We start from the raw sequence: 19,288 nt of genomic DNA, 5'->3' as shown, positions 1-19,288 counted from the left end.
CCCACAGCCTCCTTTGAGAGACCTAGTAGGGGTCAAGGTTCAAAAAAACAGTAATAAACTCAGCCTCTTTAAAGAAAGCACGTCCAGCTATGTGAAATATTTATAATACTGACAGACCAGGAAGTAAGCTTCAACACTAGACCTGTAATTGTCCAGGTTAATTGTCTAATTGCTAGCTCCCTCCCTGTTTTGCACTGCTTTTAATAATGCTCTTCATGACAAAATCCATGGGTATTATTTCAATGATAGTTCACTCCAAAGACAGCTCCCGAGGGAGCAGTGTGAATTTGGGCAACCCTCCACTGGAGAGAGGACTCCAATAATAAGAATAGAGAAAAAAAACACCAACACCTGGAGGGTGATTAAACACTGTGACATACTGCCTACAGAGGCTTGTGAGATCTTCCTTGGAGATACTCAAAACTTGGCTGGGTAAGACTTTCGGTGTTGGTGCAGCTTTGAAGTTAGACCTGCTTTGAGCAGAGGTTTGGACTACCTGGCCTCTAGCAGCCCCAACCTTCTGAAATATTTCTGTGATGCAGCAGGCTTTGAACCCCTGAACCCTTGCATGCTCTTAGTGCTACGTAGTGGGGTCTGAAACACATACACTGGTGTTAATGACAAGAGGCCACGACCTTGGTGCTACTGCACCATAGTGCAGTCTTCATGATCAAGAACTTGGAAACAGCAAAAAACATTGACTTCAGGTCACAGGGTTACCGCAGAGCCTGCAGGAGGCGCAAACGAGGCTGCCATGTTCTGGGTGGATATACCCACGCAAGGCAGGCCATGCCTCTCCGGGTCAGGGACTGTTTCCACCCAACTCTTTGAGCAGTAGGGCTGTGCATACTGTCAGTGAAGCGTGAAAAAACTAGAAGAACTGAATTACAATTTAAAGGACGTATTGCTGAGAGTGGTCTCCTGAATACATGGCACAGTCCAAAATCACAACGGTGTTATCAGGCTAGTTATTTAAACTTTTTTTGGGGGGGAGGAACTTCTCGTCATGAATACAGTATGGACTGCATTCAGCTACTGAACTGTTACTGCACTGAATAAATATATACAATAATAACAATCAAAAATACCTTACCTAGCACTAAACTGCAGGTTTGAGGTGAAAGCCGCATTACATTGAAAACAGGAGAGAAAAAATGTGGTAGGAAGGTATACATTTTAAACTCGGACAAGGTATTTTCTTTAGGAAAACCTAGTGACTGTGCCAATTCAGAAAAGAGCCAGAAAAACCAAGTTGTTCATTATGAAACAAACTGCAGTTTCTTTCTTAAACCTAAAAACTAAAGTGCATACGTAGGTTAGGCGTATGTCTCCTTTAAATCAGGATAAGGAAGTATTTACATAGTCACAGGTAGAAGCATAGGGAAGAAAGGCTGCCTCGCTGCTTTTCCACCCATCTCAAACACTCATTTAAGAGACGTGATACGAGTTTTAATAACATAGCCTTTATTGATGACACTGGAAAGATGTTTTCAAGCAACTAGTTTTCCATAAACAGAAAAGGAAATTTTGCTTGCTATGATGCAATTACACAAAATCCGTGTAAGTCACTAGTATGAAAAAGAAAAAAAAACACATGTACTTGATAACACAGTACCATCAAGAATTCCTAAGTAACTGTATTTTCAATAGAAAAGGGAAAAATAAAACAGGTGTGCAAGAACAGAAGTCAATGGTATAAAACAATCAGGTGTATGTTATAAGGAATTCTGATGACTTGTGAGCTCAGTTCTTGAGGATGACTAAAGAAATAGATCCTAGCAGGATCAAACCACATATATTTACACTCACAGTGTAAAAGTAATATTGCCAGTTAATTGAAATATGCATTTCCATTACTGTTCTAGAAGTTAAAGAAGCCAAGAAGCTAAATTTAAACCTCAGGTGTTCACATTTGTAACAAAATTCCTCTTGCATCCTGAATAATTAAGGCAAAGTATGTTATCTTTTGAAAATACCTTGTATATAGTTTCTGCATAAAAATATGAAATAAAAATAAAACTATATATATATATTTAATGGAACACTGTTATGTATGGTCCAGCAGAATAAGGCACAAAAAGTAAATACAATGCAAAAGCATATATAAAAGTTAATGTGTTACTCTGAATGGAATATAGCAAAATTCAAGTAGTTCTGAGTATGCTCATTTCTTGCAGTAGGAATATAGACTTCATATAGATATTTCATGCTAAGTCTGATGTACAAAGATTCATCATGTAAGCACAAACTATCAGAAGCAGGTCATTTGTACAGTGACTGTATTTAGAAATACGATACTTTTCAAACCATCTGAAACCAGGCTCCTTAATGAGACTATCTGACCTGAAATCTAGGCATCTTTTTTTTCCACAAAGTGAGGTATGTTTGGTTTCTTGCCCTAGACACTTGAAGTTTTATACTCATGCTTAATTTGCACATCGATACTTTCAGTAATATAAATGACACTACGTGTCCGTAATGTTAGACACATTTGCAAAGTGTGTCTTTGCAGGTATTCACAAGCGTATTTTCTATCTAAAATTCCACAGAGATTACTGTGCGCAATGGCGCACTTGTACCAGTTCAACTGCATTATCAGGGTCAGAAACCTTTCAGGTGAGTTGATATTTAATTTAGTCTGTAAGTGTGGCCTATTTATCAACAAATCAGTATACATGTACATGTATAGAGAATGGAAAATTTCAAAATATCTCGATTTGATTGAAAGGCATGCGTCACAATCTGTTGTCTGATTGCAGCCTCAAAGTCCCCCCCCCAACACGCAATATGTATAACATTTTCATAAAGAACAGGGAGAGCAGATAAGTCTTCACTTCCTTCCCAAAGTTTCAGCTAGTTTCTTCAGTCTTTTCTTCAGCTCTAGAGGAAACTTCTCATAGCACTTTTTGCAGACAGGCTTCATATCAAATTCAACAAATTTATTCCTAAAGTGACAAGGCAAAGAAAAAAAAAAGTCCCATTTTTAATGCAAGGATATTGAAAAAAGAAAGTATCATAGCACATGTGCACAGACAAAAAAATACAGCTCCAATTTATACATATCTATGAAGTTACTGCCACAAGGTTATATACATTGTAGACAGTAATTACAGTACTGCATGCGAGTTATGCAGTCTTCTCCCAAGTGTCCATATTTAGTAGCTGTGTCACTTAAAAGGCCTTTCAAATCTCATTGTAGAGCAAGGCAGACTAAACATAAGATAATGAAATAACATTATTTTGAGTTGCAGTTGTATGAAAAATATTTTGGTTTTGATTGCCATGAATGCATGCAAAAATTTTAAATAGAAGCATCCTTAGCACTAACCAAAGAAGAAAGGAGCAGAGGTGGTGGTGAGAAGGAAAAAAAGTTTACAGACAGATTGGCTTTTTCTTTTTCTGCTTCTCTTTATCCTTTGCTTCACGTTCCCGTTTGGCAAGGCGTCGCTTAAATTCATCTGGCATTTTCTCATAACAATGTTTGCAGACAGGTTTTAGATCAATTTCAACAAACTTATCCCTTTAGAGTTAAACAGAAAAAATAAAGGGACAGAAAAGGAGGAGAGTTAAGAAGACTTAACTGAAGGAAGAACTGAACAGACAGCTGAAAAAGATGTAGATTAGTAAATGGAGGAAGAGGAAGAAACAGGCGCAATTTTCTCAGTGCTGATCGTATGGTTTTTGTACCATAACAGTTAAACTACAGCAACATCTACACTGTAAAGATAACCACCGATCCGTTTTGAAGGCATCACACCTATCAATAAACTTACTTGAGTGTTAACTTAGTGTTGCAGGTTGAACAAGCGAAACAGTTCACACACCATGCCTTATTCAGAGCAGACACAACTAGAGCGAGGGAAAAAAAAAGAAAGGAAATCATTAGCATTACAAAAAATATATATATAAAGAAAAAGCTGTAATGTTCACGAGACATGAAGCACAATCATTTGATTCTTATATCAAGTATTGAGGACCATAACAGTAACATGGCAAGACTAGGAAGACATATAGGCACATGTGAATGCTGCACAGTGGGACCATGAAGTGTTGATAAAGCTGTCTCTGAGGGCACATACAATGCTATGGTCACCAGCAAGACCATTTTAACAAATTTCTGACTCACGTTGCTTGCTTCTACCTCATCTCATAGCACGCTGACCTCAGGCAACTGTTTTATGAGGCCATGTTTCAAACATGACCAGGAGACTTTTTCAGCTGAAAAGCAATCCAGCAAAAGGGTGTTTATGTTTTTATTCTGTTTCATTCCCCAGACCCTGCTCAGACCGCAGTGCCATCAACTGTAGCACTTGCCTGGTTGAAGAAACTAACATGAAGCCAGGAATCAGGACGCTGCTGGTAAATCAGGGCTACCAAAGTGAAAAAAGGTTATGGACTAACGAGATAAATCACTTTATCATGATAAACATGAATATATTTTTATTCTTTGTTTTGGAGAGAAAGCTTTTTCTCTTTGTTCTTTATCTCTCTTTTCTGTTCCTCCTCTCTTTCACAGTATACCTTCCCAACGTTCCTTGCCAAAACTTGCTTCTCTTTTTAACCAAATGTAGAGGATCCAGGGCAATGCAATGCTTTTCTCCTAAAATGCAACATTTTGTCAGCAGCAAACAGAATCAGAACATTGTCATGCAAAACTTTTTTTTCCTACACTATTGGGCCAAGCACATCCACAGAAGATAGTTATTCACCTGCTTGCCAAAATAATACTAAGCAGATGAAAGTCTTCGCTTATAAGCAACCTCTCCAATACAGTCATAGACACTCTCTTGAAAAACTGTTGCCACAGATGTCTGTTTCACCAGAGAGAGAGAAAATAAAGTACTGGATACTCATCATTTGTGACAGCAGTGTCAAATTTCTGTGCAGAAGTGAAAGAAGAAACGTAGAATAATTGAAGACACACCATGAAAATAAAGAAATGACGACATCACAATCTGTTCAGTTCAGTGGCTGACACATACAATATGGGAGTCAGATTACACAGTGTAATGTAAGAAACACACAGAGATGTGGTGATCAGACAAGGCTGCGTTATTCATTCGCTTCAAGCCCCAGTTCTCTTCATTCAGGATTTCAGCGAAGGGGAAGATACAGCTTCCTCCAAAGCCTTCTGGATTGTTGTTCTGCAGGTACAGTCCAGTCCCAAAAATGTGGGGAAAGCACATCCCCGGAATGTGGGTCTCACCCTATATTTACATGACTATGAACTACCTTATGGCTCCTTTTAAAAGCTAGAGGCTTCCGCCCACTTTGCTAATAGCTTTGGTTTAGGTGAGGCTAACATTGGTATTACAGTGTTTACTTCAGGCAGGTGTAACCAGGAACAAAGTAATGTGGCATTATTGCAGGTAGAATGATTTGCCTTTGGACAACCAGCTATGATAAAATGCCAAAAAGCATCCAAAATAATCCCTCCCCCTGCCCCCCAAAATTGAAACACTCATTTCCACTTATGCCTTCACAGGACAGATCTTTACAATTCCTTCCTGGTTTTGTGAAATTATCATCAGCCTAGATTTTCAAAAGACAGGTGCCTGAGATAGATAGGCAAATACCTCCAGGAAGTGGATTGAAATGATGAAAGTTAGGCACTTAAAAAAATCCATTAGAAAGCCCACCTAAATCTTTAAATATCTTAATTCTTTTTCAAATCCAGATCATGATCCCTAAATTCATTTGAGAAGATGCCAATGTAGTCATTCTCACAGTTGCATGTGTTCATTTTTAAGGTAGGTGGGGCAGGAAGCCACCAGTGCATCTCCCAGCATCCCTGGTCTTTGCTTGTTACTAAAGGGTTTCCAGCTGACCACAGCTCTCTTTAGACACTGCGTGATCTTCCACTATCACAAAACATTCACTACAAGGTCTTCTTACTATTTGGCCTCTTGACTAATCAGATCTATCCTAATTTCTGATCAAGATAATGGCCTGTTTTGGTTTAATGAGAACAGCCAGGGATTCAACAAGGGCCTTACTTCCACTGTTAGAGAGAACTTCCATCAAAATATAACGTTAAGAAAACAGTCAGAAAAGTGCTTACCATCTCCTTCAATCACACGATTGCAATGGAAACAAACATCACCAAACAGCTGAAGAGGAAGGAGAAGTAATGAATTTTTAATTGAATGATTTTATCAAGAGTAGCTTCTCAAAATAACAAAATGCTCTATTTTGGCTGATGGGCACAGTAGCTTTACTGTTTATTTCAGTAAAAAAAAAAAAAAGAGAAAATTAGCAGGTCTGCTTTTGTTTTCCAATTAAGTTTTGCATCATCTTATCAGAAAAAGTCTCTGTAATGTTGAAGATGAAAACATCTGTTTACATCTGCTTGACACTCTAAAAATGTTGTGTTGTTTTGTTTTACTATTTCTCTAATCCTGAGCATTTAAAATACAGCAAAGTCACATACAGATCTTTAGTAATCATCCAATTTAACATTTGGACTTACAAGCATGACTAGAACAACATGCTACTTTTTCTGGCAAAAGCTGTAAGGAAATGCTATGTTTATTTATTTTTCTTACAATCAATCAATCAGTCAATAAATAAAAGGCCGGAAATCCTTCATTCCATTTCCATACTTAACATCTGTCCACGATGTAACAATCTATGAATGGTTTTGTATGCCCAAAATTTCATGTGTTTTTTTTCTAACTGTAGGAGCTGATGTAGTGAATGACATTCCTTCAACATACAACTCTTGCCTGGTGTACGTTCTTGCCCTATCATGGATGCAGCTATTTCTACTAATGTCACGGCATTTATTGCCTACAAGTGTGCCAGGAACATTTCAATCATCTGCCCTTCATCGCTGACAATTTAAGAATCCATCTGTAATTAGCAGATGCCTTACAACTCCCAGAGATAATGCCTACTTCAGCCAAGCAAAGGTGTGTACGTGACACCTTGTGGTTGGCTTCCAAATAATAATGGTTTATACCTTACAGTGCTGGACTGCACAATTAAGGGAGTCTGCAGGGAACTGTATATAGCTCTTATTTAAATGCAAGCGGTCACTAGGTGGTGTCCTCTGACAAATTAAGTCTTTGTAGTCTTAGGCAGCTGAATGAATGAGCTGGGTGATGCTGTGTATCCTAACAGGATCATCTTAGAGTAGCAGAAAAAAAACACGCTACTCACAAAGGCTTCGTGTCAAACCACAGCTCCTGAATGGCAAATCTTCTTATATTTCTTGGGAAAGATTTGGTGTTATTAGCTGCTCTCATCTCGCAGATATGCAAAAGCTTGAAACAGCTCTACATAAGCGCCACTAAGCTTGAAGAACAACTCGATACTGATTAGCCCATCTAGTCTTTGTGAAATCCCTGAAGTTTTGTTTTTCAATGCCAGATTTATAATTAGAGAAACCGATATAAATTAACTGCAACAGAACATCTGCTAATTAGCTTTATAACCACAGGTGATTATGAGAAAACAGAAGAATGTCTATGGTCTTCCATCTCCTTTAATAAAATCAATTCATGAGTTTAACAATACAATTTCTAAAAATATGCCACCTTACCTGATTGTAGTGGGTTTCACAATATGCCAAGCCTTTTCTCTCATAATGACGATGACCCAGGAATGGCTTTTCACATTTCGCACAAACAAAATGCTATGAAGAAAATTATATACAGTTTTGGATTACTTGGAAGTAATTGTATTTTTTCTGGAAAGCAAATCAAACAATGTGAATGTCATGTCTAGTGAGCCACTGATTCTCTTGAAAAGGAGAATTAAAACTTGTCTTCAACATTTCAATCCAAAAGTTACAAAAAAAGGAAGCAAAGTGATGTGTTATCAACGAATAGAATGAAGAGAGATTAAATAATAAGCACCATCATTACACTATTGTGAAGAAAGCTCTTGCTGGAGGAGATTTTCTAAACAAAAGGAATAGACCGCTTATCTTCCTAATTTAAAACGAAGATATGGAACTAAGTCTTGTACATGCCCTTGAAATATGAAACCCTCCCATGAAGTGCTTTACCTGTAGCAGGTAACTGTGAAAGACTTAAGAATATTATGGTGCCCAGTAATATTACAGTTGTCACAGAACTTTACCGCCTTTCCATATATCCTGCTCTTCACTTTGTGAAATTTTCTTCTATAAGGGCCTGGCAGTGCTTCCTCTAATTAATGATTTTATAGCTTCACAGTCAAAGGTCTCTGCAAGGTTGGAAATTACTCTCATTTCACAGTGAAAGACCAGACACGAGAAGGTTGAAAATAGGATTAGGAGAATGCATATACTCATTATTCCTGCATACTTTTCTAATCCTTTCATGTAGACTGATCAGCAATATTCCAGGTATGTTAATATTTACATTTGTGAAAGACAATATATCAGCTATTGTTTACCTCCACATGCCACTGTTTGCCCATAGCATTCACCACTCGTCCTTCAATTGGTCTTCTACATGCTCCACAGATGGGGACACCCATTTTGTCATGGCAGGGTAAACAATATAATTCTCCCTTCAACTCACGAGCATCAGCAGTAAGCTCCTTCCTGTTCAAAAGTTAATTAATTGAGAGCATGAATAAAGGAACTGAATGATTTCAACTCTTGAGAGTTTCTGGAGATAATCTAATTTTTAGCATTTGTTTTAGAAATTGGATTTATACTACAATAATGGATCTAGCAGCATCAAATATGGCAATTCATTATTTTTTTTTTGAAACAAGACTGATTCCATAGTAAACTGAGAAAACCCTACTAAGTACAATGCATTAAGTCTCTCTGAAAATAGCTACTGAGCTGTTTTCAAACATGTTTGAAAGCTGTAGTCATGCTTGGCTTCTATTCTGGTCCTCTTATCACCTGTTTATTTTAGGTTTACATAAATGTAACTGAAAGGAAAAGGCAATTCTTTGCATTTTCCCTGTGGTATAAAACATCAGAGAAAGAAAAATATGAGCTGACACTGGCACTGATGCAATACTACAGGTTGATTTTCAAATCAGCCTTTGCTACGGCACTGAAACGATAGCTTCCTTTGTACCAAAAATAAACAACTAATAATGTGTGCTATATCCTACAATGTCCCGTGATCTGTGCATCTGGGGAGGATGTAGAAACATGAAGCTATGTAGACTACAGTTGCAGAAGCTGATAAAATGAGGTAAGGGACAGCTTCTAAGAAAATGTCTTTAAAAGGAAAGAACAAAATTTTTCATGCAACTCAGCTAAAAAGAAGTAACATGGGCAAGATAGTAACTCAAGCAGCTAAAGAGGATCACTTTTCTACCCTTTGTTGCAGAAAAAGAAGCTATCAATCATTTTGCTGCTACAGAACCATTTACCTGTGCCCAGACTTCATATTTCCTAAGAAAATTACAGATTTACAGATTTACAGATCACTGCAGATTACAATCTTTCATTACTCCCCAACATATCGGCTGTTGTTTGAACTAAAGATCTAACTCCACCGTCCCAAAAGCGATAACCAGACACACATCTGGCTACAATGCAACCCAAAGCTCTCCCTTTTGACTGTTTAACAGTACTGGATTTCACTTTAAAATGTAAATGGAAGAAGCAAATAAAAACAGCATTTTCTTGTCTTCCTTTGCAGAACTCAAGTTACCCGCAGTTTGCACAGTTGAAGTGATCAGGGTGATAAGGATCATTTTTGAATATGAGAGGCTGTTCGTCAATAATGGCATGACACTTCTGGCAAATGTACTTTCCCAAGCCTCTGGCCTTTTCCCTGTTATGGCAAGGACGGCAGAGATGTCTGAAACAACATAAAAAACATAGGTAAGTACCAGCACCAGTTAGTACAGTGAAAAATATAAATCAAACATCTATTAGAACTTCATTTCAATCAGCCTTTTTTGGAAGAAAAAATCTTTAAAACAATTTCTTTGGTAGGTAAACCAAGTGCAGAAGAAGGAGGGCTGTCACTGTATTTCCAATCACCACAGAACTATCATTTCTTCAACTTCTTTGAATTTAAGCTGTGTCAAAACACAGAAAACAATGTTCACTACAGATTCTCACTGCTGAATATTTTACTCTCAAACTCTTAAAAATTTAGCTTGGAAGCTGGATGGCCACACAGGTCCCGATTCTATAAAAACAACTATGTATGTCATATTAAACTTACGAAGTCCATGGCCATATAATCCACTTGCAAAACATCCTTGTGATCACAGCTGGTATAAAAGTGAAGGATCCCAATGAACTGAAAACATTTATTAATGAATAAGGTACTGAACTGGACCCAAATTGGAAACCAATGTTGGAAAAACAAAAATTGATTTAAAAAAACACAATACTTCTGCATCTGAATGTTGTCTCTCTGATCAGAATGTACCCTACCAATCCTGAAATGTCACCGGGTACAGATGAGACCTGGTGTTGACAAGTAATCTGGTGTTGAGGTAGATAAATGGTTAAGATTTTATGTGCATATTTTAAGCTATTCATTCTTAATTTTGTGATGCACCCTTAGACCTTTTTCTCATAAAAGCCACTTCAGTTACTCCATCTCAACTGGAAAGTTTTAAGGGCCATAACTTCTAAGTCCCACCTCTCATTTCATTTTATTCATGAGCAGTAACAGAAGGATGAAGACCTACCTCCCAGCATTCTTGACAAATCCAATATCTGCCAATACTTGTTGGCAGATGTCACAGCAGAAGCATTCTGGATGCCAACTATTGTTCATAGCCTTAATAACACGACCAATAATGAACTCACCTGTAAGAAACACAATGACAAGAATTTACAATACCATGCTAGACAAAGTTAAAAGAAACCCACAAATGAATCACTACAATTGCATCATCATCTTCTCCTCATATACTGCCCACCTCCCCCCAAATCTGGTAGGATATATTAATAATTTCAGTATTGCAGTTCTGGTTCTAAACTCTGGAATTTGGGTTGTTTTTGTTTGTGTTGTTTTGTGTTTTTTTTTTTTTTTTTGTGCTGTGGGTCAGAAGCAGATGTCCTTGCTGGTGGACAACCTTCTGTTCTTTATATATAAGCCTTTCTCCACCTTCTCTCTGCAATTATCCTTTTTCAGTCCCTTATCTGTTTTTTTCTCATCTGATCTCAAACTCTTGCAAAATATACAGAGTTCTTTATATAATATGGCATTCTTGTCTCCTTATCATCTTTGCCTTTCTCCTCTTACAGAAGAGGACAATTTTAAATTGTCATTTACACAGTAGTGGCTTCTACTTCACTAGGTCTGTAATCAAGCCTTGAAGGGGCTCTATACTCAAAGCACAACTGAACTGAGCTCGGGTGGCGTTGGACCTACTGGAAAAAACAGAAAAGAAAAAAAAAACAACAACTATGAAGTCAAAGTGCAAAGATGCAGTGAGAGAATGCACTTACTAAACAGTAAATCCAACACACACAACAACTTCTAACCTACCACAAGGAGTCTTGTCCTGCAAGGCATTGAAAAAGTGTTAAAATTACTGTTGTGCATGCACTGTGTGACTCCACTGCACAGGCAGTGGAGCCATGTCCACCACACACGGTACACGTGTTTAGTTGTTTCCTCCATGGACGTTGTAGCCAAGGCCCCTGAGCAGTGCCCCAGAACACTCTGCCTAAAACGTGCTGGGAGCTCAGCTTCCTGGTGCTGAGGAAGGCTGAATCGTGGCTCCAAAGAGCCTACAAATCAAACAGCTGTCAAAGAGGAGCGATCAGTCAGATAACAGATGTGAATGAAAGGAAGTCTAGCATGCAACTCTGTGGCATTCCCATGAAGTCATAGCTTTTCAAGAATAAAACCTGATGGACTCTAAAAATGTCAGGAAAGCTTGAGGCATCACTGCTGACAACAGCCCTGTTGATTTTGGCCACCCTTAGTAAATCCAAACACTGGAAAAGCCCAGTTTCAGTTAGGACCCATAAGGCGCTGTAGGTAAAAGAGCAGAGTGACCTGGGAGGCAGCCCAGCCAGCCAGTCACACCCTCCAGCAAAGTCACTTACTTTTAACCCATCTGTCAGAACAAGTCAGTCCGTAAAACTGATGAGGTTTTAACAGAGCCGGTGCTATGAGGAGCCAGGGTAGGAGCAGTTGAAGCTGTTCTAGATGTGGAGCTGGGCAGGAGAAACCCTGGAGATACATGGTGTAGCTCCTCCATACCCCTCTGCCTGGACCAGAACAGCTTCTGGTATCCTGCAAAAGGCTCCTGGGTGCTGAAGAGGTAAAGCCTCCTCTGCCCAGCTCACCAAAGGTGAGTAACAGTGCTAACAGAGAGGAGCCGTGTGTGAACAATGCTGGCGTGCAGGAAGAGCAGCACTTTCTGTTTGAAGAGGTTAGAGAGGAGGGTTTGCAAAAATCCTTTGCAGGCCAGAAGCAGGGATGCAGAAGGGGAAGCCCTGGCACAGAGGAGCAGGAAGGGGACAAAGGAAGGGGGCTGCAGAGTGACTGGAGGAATTCAACAGGTCTTCACGCTTGGGAAGTGACTGGCCTGCCTGTAGACGGAATGAAGTGAGACACTTTCTGGTTTGCCGCACACTTCAGGTTTGCTCAGATATCACCATTAAGCCCTTTCTTCCTCTTCCCCTTCCCCTCCTTGTTCAAATCTGCAGCTTTAAATTCAAAGCTCCAGAACATCTGCTTCCCCCTTTCCCAGCACCCAGCCCCTCCCTCTGCACAAGGGAAAGGCCTTACTAAGATAAGCAAAAGTTGTAGCGGCTTGCCAAGGTACCGCGGAAAAACAAGAGCTTCCCGACCAGCTCAAGCAATGGTACAGTGATGACTTCTCAGCCCTGCCCAAGCAAACGTGTCACACACAGAGAACACAGAGGATAAAAAACCTGGCAATTGATTACAGCGTAGCAGATACGCAAGCATTTACATCATCAGACAAATTGACAAAAGGCAGCCCTCAGTGTTACACAGGTTAGACATCAGATGCTGAAGGAATTTGTTTCAGAAATATGAAAGGGGACCAGCTGACTCATCAGCTGATGGTAAGAGTAGATGATAAAGACCATCCCTGCTTCCATGGAGGAGGACAACGTGGATGGGTTTTAACTGTCAAAAGAGATGACAGACTCGCTGGAGGGTTTCAGCTGCATGAGAAGGGCTGAATATAAGCACATGCATGTAGGTACAGATAACCATGAATGGTCTGTTCATTGGGTCACTGGACCAACAGCTTAGCTGTTCACTCAAATAACGCAAACCTTTTTTAAAAAACCTACTGTTTGATGACCTGTAGGAAAAGCAGCTCCACAAGTTCTCTGAAGCCTAGCTCATTCTGGAAGTTCAGATGTGTGGGGCCACCTCCCAGAGGAGATACAGAAGGGTTGCACATCTTCCCCCAGCAATACGCTGACTTCCCATTTGTGATCAGTGTGAAGCACTTTGCCTCAACGTAAAACTTACCACACTGATGGCAGCAAGGGGCGAAAAGCATTTGAAAATCATGTTCACAGTACTTCCTCCCTTCAAACTGCAAATGGAAAACAAGCCGAGAGTTAGAGGGATTAGGAGCATGCCCTTGACGTAAATACTGTAACATACCAGGATGTTTCCAGATGCAACTGGGTAGTAGAAGATGAGGAGTTGCACAAAAAACAAACCTGACCATCTGCTAGAAAAACAGGCACCAAATTCACCCACCTTAAGTCAGCTACTAGGCAGCACACGGCATTAATAGAACACTAGTCCTTTAATACTGTTTAGAGCATGTGGCATTTTTCTGTCATCCCTTTACCTCACAACGGATGCCTGAATTTTGACAGACTGACCACCATCTGATGCAACCGATAGGATTCTGGGCAGGAAATTAGCTTTCGAAAACCTTTCCTGGGGGGAAGCATTTTCTCTGAACCCGTTTGATCCCTTCCCCACTCTGCATTTCCTGTAAGAATGGCCCAGCACCCTGGAGGAAGTAAGTCTGGGGGGAGGAAGAACCCCCAGGGACAGAAATCCTCACAATTTATGGAGCAGTACAGCCAAACATACAGAGAAATTTTCCTTCACGATGGTTGTTTGAGGAAATTTTAAGAAACAAAACTCTCTAAATTGACTAAATGAAATTGTGAGCTGATCTAAAGGGATTTGGAGCTGAATTTTTTCAAAGCTTAAAGAAGTTCAGTTGTAGTTCAAGCTCATAGAGAAAAAAACTATGGAAAAAAGAAGTTCTACAGCACTGCATTAGCAACCTAACCAAGGAATATGTAAAAACATGTAGACGAGTATGTCCTGAAGTGAAGGGAAATGTTTAGATACCTTCAGGCACATCATTAGTAGACACAAATGCCAACTAGCATGTTAAAACCAGACAGACAATATTAGGTATGTTTGGATTTCAATGTCTCAGTTTAAAACACTGGAAAGAGGGATAGCAGGAAAACCCCAGTTCCTTCTTTGTACTGAGTCTAACACAAAACAAAGCAAATAGCATAAAATGCTACCCACAAATTAAGTTTTGGTGCATGGATAGCGAATACAGCAATAACCTTTTACACTATGAAATTTCAAGGATCAAATACAAGATAGTAATTACTTGTGCAATATACAGAGCCATTGGCAGGGTGGTGATTTAATGAAATACTCTAGAAGTCACTGGAAACTTGAGAGCAGAAACTTAATTCCTGTGCCCAACCTGAACTGCACCTACAAGGATCAGAAAGACATATGAGATATATACAGACTCTTCCAGAAGTCTACCCTAGCAATTTATCGAGGCTTTTTTCAATGTAATACTCTAAAACAGATGAACTTCTAATTGGAGTTTGTTGTTGTTGTTGTTGTTGTTTTTAAATTGAGAGACAGAGGACTGACTAATGAAAATTAATGGAAATTATTGGTTAGTTCAGAACTGTGCTTGCTTCCTGCCAAATATAATCCTTTTTAAACTGAAGAAAAGCAGAAAGCTTCCAGCTTTGTGTAAACAGTTGGTACAATGGAAGATGCACAGGTTAGCTTGGATTTCAGAGCCACCGCATGTTGATCTGGGCAGACCAAACAGGTTTGTGTCGAGCAGGTTGGTTACTATTCCGTGTTGTTTGTATTTTCAACCTTCTTGGCTCATTTGTGCTGCATTTGTGGATGACCCAGCAGCTCCCCCCTTAGAGAAAGCCTTAAGCTTCCGTAACAAATCCCACAGCATGTATTTTAAAAGCAAGGTCATTGAACTGGTGGAGGTCCATGGGTTAGTTGCATAGCTCTGCATTTCTTTTCAGAACATTTCACCACAACATTATCTCCAGCTGATCTCCGCATCTTTACTAACTTAGGACACGGGAAGACATGCCCAAAACCTGCTTCTGTAAAGACACTTCGTCTAAGGTAGTTTTTGGTAGAGCCCAATTTAAGAAAACACTCCAGGTGCAAATGGAATAGAAATAAATCTGAGAAGCTCACTGCAGCTGCACTTTCCTTTTATCTCGCTATAGGTTGTTAGAAACAACTTAAAAAAAATAAATAAAAACTAAAAGGAACTCTCCTCTCATTTAGGCCTCATAAAGCAAAAGTCATGCATCTTTCTATTTCAGTGATAATTATAATAACAAAGCAATACAGATTCCCCAATTATAGGAGTACTCTTGGGAGTCCTTCATAAGGATTTTGCTGTATTTCTTCCCCCGTGGGATGCACCTCTCTAAACCCTTTCATCTCCCTGCCCCTCAGCACAGAGCAGGCTGGCCTTTTTCTGGAAGGGCATAGAAAGAGGCTCTTACTGCCCTCAAAGGGCTCTTACTGCCCCAAAAGGGCTTTAAACAAACAGCTGCACTCCAGGTAGGCTTCATCTCTCCTGACTTCTGCTGTCTGAAGGTGAAGTGCCCGCGGTCCCCAGTGGGACAGACCTCTAGGGAAGGACAGTTGCTGAACCCAGGAATAACATGGTCTTGAGAAAAAGCCACTGAGTAATTACAAGGGGAAGAGGGACAACCTGTCCCTCTGGGCACGGTGCCACCAAAGCTGCCCATGCAAGCAGGCTGTTCTGCTGTAAGTACAGGACTGCACGCTCTGCTGGGTTACAAAACTGTGTGACAGCAGCTGTAGGGAACGCAGACTGCAGACGCGTCCTGCAGCGCAGCAGACCCACCTACACCTGCATTTCTTCCAGTGCAGCCCGACCAGTTCCACCCCACCACGGTGGAGCACACAGCATGAAAGCTTATCACAGCAGCGTTTGAGTGCAGATGCGATAAGCAGCTTAATGACTAACTGGAGGAACTCTGCAACGCTCGTGATAGGCAGGGGGAGAATATTTGACTTCCCGAAATCATTTCCAAGAAACACTGGCTTAGCTAAACGGGACACAGAACAAACACAAAGTGATGCAGGTCTACCAACAATGCCTCCGTTTACCCACAGGGAACCTGCTCAGAAAAACACGTTGCCTGGCCGCACCTCCACATGCATCTTGTTCAAGGGTGCATTAAACCAGTCGGAAGAAGATAACCTTTCTGCCCTTCTTCTCCGGTCACTGTTTCCTCACAGTGACGCAGATCATCTCAGAGCACTGTCAGCCATCTCCCGAGCACTGGCAAACCTAAGCCCACCCCCTACCTGTTTAGGGCTGTTCCTGTTCCTCCCTCTCCCCCAAAATGCTGTCACCCATTACATTCCTGACTTGCATGCCAAAGTGCTACACCAACTCATGTGAAAGAAGAGCAAGCTCTGCCCTTGTCCCTCCTTCTCCCTAAGGAGCACCACCAGGAACCGTGGCAGGGTTTCCACTGCCATCATCTCACTGACCTCTCAAGTGCTAGGTGAGAGCTGTGCTGGCAGCACAGGACACGTGTGGACACCCTAAAGGGTGCAGAGACAGAGGAGAGGGCCCTGCCGAAGATTTCCAAGTTGAAACAGCCCCAAAGGCACAAGGGCTGGCACAATATGGACCTTCACTTTCTTCAGAAGATGCCAAGTACAGGCCAATATAGATGGGGGAGGAAGGCTGGGTGAGATTTCTGAGCCATCATCTGAACCATCATCTCTTCAACAGCAGCAGGCAGGCTTGCTGGTATGGAGAGGAACTGCAAGATCTTGTGGTAGACAGTAGGAGGACTAGAGGCAGAACAATGGCCTGAAGTTCAAGGCACACACAAGTCTTTGGATATTCTCTTAATCCCAATCATAACTTTATCCCTACAGTAGCTGTGGCAAAAGGTAACTTTTCTTAACTGAAACCTTCCACTTTCTCTGCAACATTTCTCAAGAAGAAAGTAGCAATAGGAGGCAAAATGCTCATATCCAATATATTTAAACACCATCAGGATGCTTTCCCCTGCCAAGGAGGTTCAGGTACGGCAACATGTGAGCAACAGGGAGGTTGTAATATTCCTGAACTAGGTGCAAACATAGGACTTTCTTTCCATTGCAGTCCTCCTCCATCCTCTAGGAGATACAGGCTGCCTGGAGCAGTATTTCTCAAACTGTTATCTCAAACAAAGGGCCGTTCCATTTTCTGAAAGAGGTTTTATGAATAAAGCCCTCGTTATTTAGAGAAAATACATTTTATTCCTTTAAGACAATTTTATTAACAAATGTTTTAGTTCTAAAGTATTTGTATCACTTTACATCTGCCTCGGGTCTCAACACTTAGGGCAGACCCTTTACCATGCCTGCCGGTGGGCAGTAACTCAGTGTATATTAACAATTATAATGCAATGTGTAAGCATCTAGGGGGTGTTTTGTTTGTATTGTCTTTTCTTAATTGCTACCGTTTTGCAGCTCACCTTTTGATGTTTTATGGACCACTAGTGGCTCATCTGCCACAAATTGTGCAACACTATCCCTACTGCACTGAAAAATCTTTTGATCCTCAAGCAAGGTAAGAGAAAGCAAACCCAGGAATCCCTTTTGCCATTCTCTTTTCCAATCAACACTCCTCCCCCAGCCTCCTCCTCCTCACCATATAGCATGGCTCTGTAGAAACAAAAATACTACTGTGGAAGATGAACTGTTGTGCTCTTGACACGCTGGCACGCTCTGTGTGAAAGTGGATTAGAATAGGATTTTCAGATGCAACTGAAGAAATTTGATACTTTTGAGAACTCTGTCTTATCTGCTTGAGCTTCTGCTCCCCATCCACAAACTTCAGGTAATAATTCCCTGACTTATGGGAGTAAAAGGTAATGATCTACCCTTCCTTACACTGATCGCTTCATGTTTTATGAACTAGTCTACAGCTTTCACTAAAGCCATTTTGCACTTGCCACCTCTGAATCCCCACAGTAAGGGAAGGCAGAAGAAAACAATTCTGATACCAAAACACACCTTAAGCTTAAGGGCAATCCAGCTGGGGATAAGAAAACTGAGTGGGAGTGGGTTTTTTCCCTTGAAAGCACATTAAACTCCAGGTTTACCTGATTCTAGGGTTGACCTGACTTGGGCCACATCTGATTTGGGCTGTCAACCCACCTTGACCTCAGTACGCTGGCTTACAGGTCATCTCTACCAGCAATATTCAGATGCTGTGCAGGCCTCACTCCCTCAGCAATATACCTCCTGAGGACTGCAGAATGCTGGGAGTTCCCTCTATACGAGGGCTCTCCTCCAAGAAGGATGCTTTCCCTACGTTTCTGACACAGTGCTTACAGATTTCAAGGAAAAAAAATGCAGTGGGAGGGAAATCTCCAGTAGTTCTTTTCTCAACTGTGATAACATTAGGCTACACATTTAAATAAGGTTATAACTTATAACAGATGTCCTCCAAATGGGCACAGAAACATTTCCCCTTTTTTCTCCCTCTACTTTTTCTCCCTCTCTCCCAATTTCTTCCACAGCACTTCCTAAGCTACTGATCTGCCCGGAGTTACTTCTCCCAGCTTACCTCGTAGAAGAGCCCTTCAGGAAACTGCTGGAAGCACTGGGCGCACACGAAGCACTGCTCGTGGTACAGCTCACCGTTGCTGTTGACAATTTTCTCTGCTGGTGCAAAGCCACCTCTACAGCGCTCACAGATGGCATTCGCGAGCGCATTCGCCATGTTGCTGCCATAAAAAAACAGAGGAAACGGAAAGAAAATTAGCCCCAAAAGGTAACGCCGCTGACTGTGACTCAGAGTAAGATTTTCCATGGACTTAATGTCTTGTGGTGTTCCCTTAGCAGTAAAACTGCCACTTCCCCCTGTCCCTAAACTCTTTAGAAACAAAAACCCTACAACCCACTCTAATAACAATTAATTAAAAAAACCAAATAGATGCAGTGTCACAGATACATTTACCGTCTTTTTATGATACGAAAAGGCAGGTAATTCAAAGAAGTATTGTAAAAATGGTAAAATACATTAGAATAACAGACAGCACGGGCAAATGTTAACAACAATT

General features: G+C 40.7%; 1 protein-coding gene across 14 annotated transcripts in view; it reads right to left on the bottom strand.

The window, feature by feature from the left end:
• Window positions 1–1,446: 1,446 nt before the first annotated feature.
• The window catches only part of LIMS1 (LIM zinc finger domain containing 1), a 66,681-nt gene continuing 48,839 nt past the window's right edge, over window positions 1,447–19,288 (bottom strand). For 12 of the 14 annotated variants that reach the window (XM_040551816.1, XM_040551905.1, XM_040552064.1 and 9 more), the window contains exons 2-10: window positions 18,793–18,952; window positions 13,389–13,455; window positions 10,609–10,729; window positions 9,612–9,761; window positions 8,383–8,533; window positions 7,544–7,636; window positions 6,062–6,110; window positions 3,774–3,849; window positions 1,447–2,945 (exon numbers count right to left, since the gene is read on the bottom strand). In XM_040551816.1, the coding sequence (XP_040407750.1) occupies window positions 2,831–2,945; window positions 3,774–3,849; window positions 6,062–6,110; window positions 7,544–7,636; window positions 8,383–8,533; window positions 9,612–9,761; window positions 10,609–10,729; window positions 13,389–13,455; window positions 18,793–18,952 (982 nt within the window). In that variant the 3' untranslated portion in view covers window positions 1,447–2,830. Of the gene's footprint in view, window positions 2,946–3,357; window positions 3,521–3,773; window positions 3,850–6,061; window positions 6,111–7,543; window positions 7,637–8,382; window positions 8,534–9,611; window positions 9,762–10,608; window positions 10,730–13,388; window positions 13,456–14,514; window positions 17,134–18,792; window positions 18,953–19,288 lie in introns of those variants that run through there. The other 2 variants (XM_040552485.1, XM_040552620.1) reach the window with 2 other exon arrangements.

The sequence above is a fragment of the Cygnus olor genome, chromosome 1 (assembly GCF_009769625.2).
Source record: "Cygnus olor isolate bCygOlo1 chromosome 1, bCygOlo1.pri.v2, whole genome shotgun sequence".
NCBI lineage: Eukaryota > Metazoa > Chordata > Aves > Anseriformes > Anatidae > Cygnus > Cygnus olor.
Note: the sequence above shows the minus strand (reverse complement) of the source record. Positions and strands in the feature narration are given on the sequence as shown.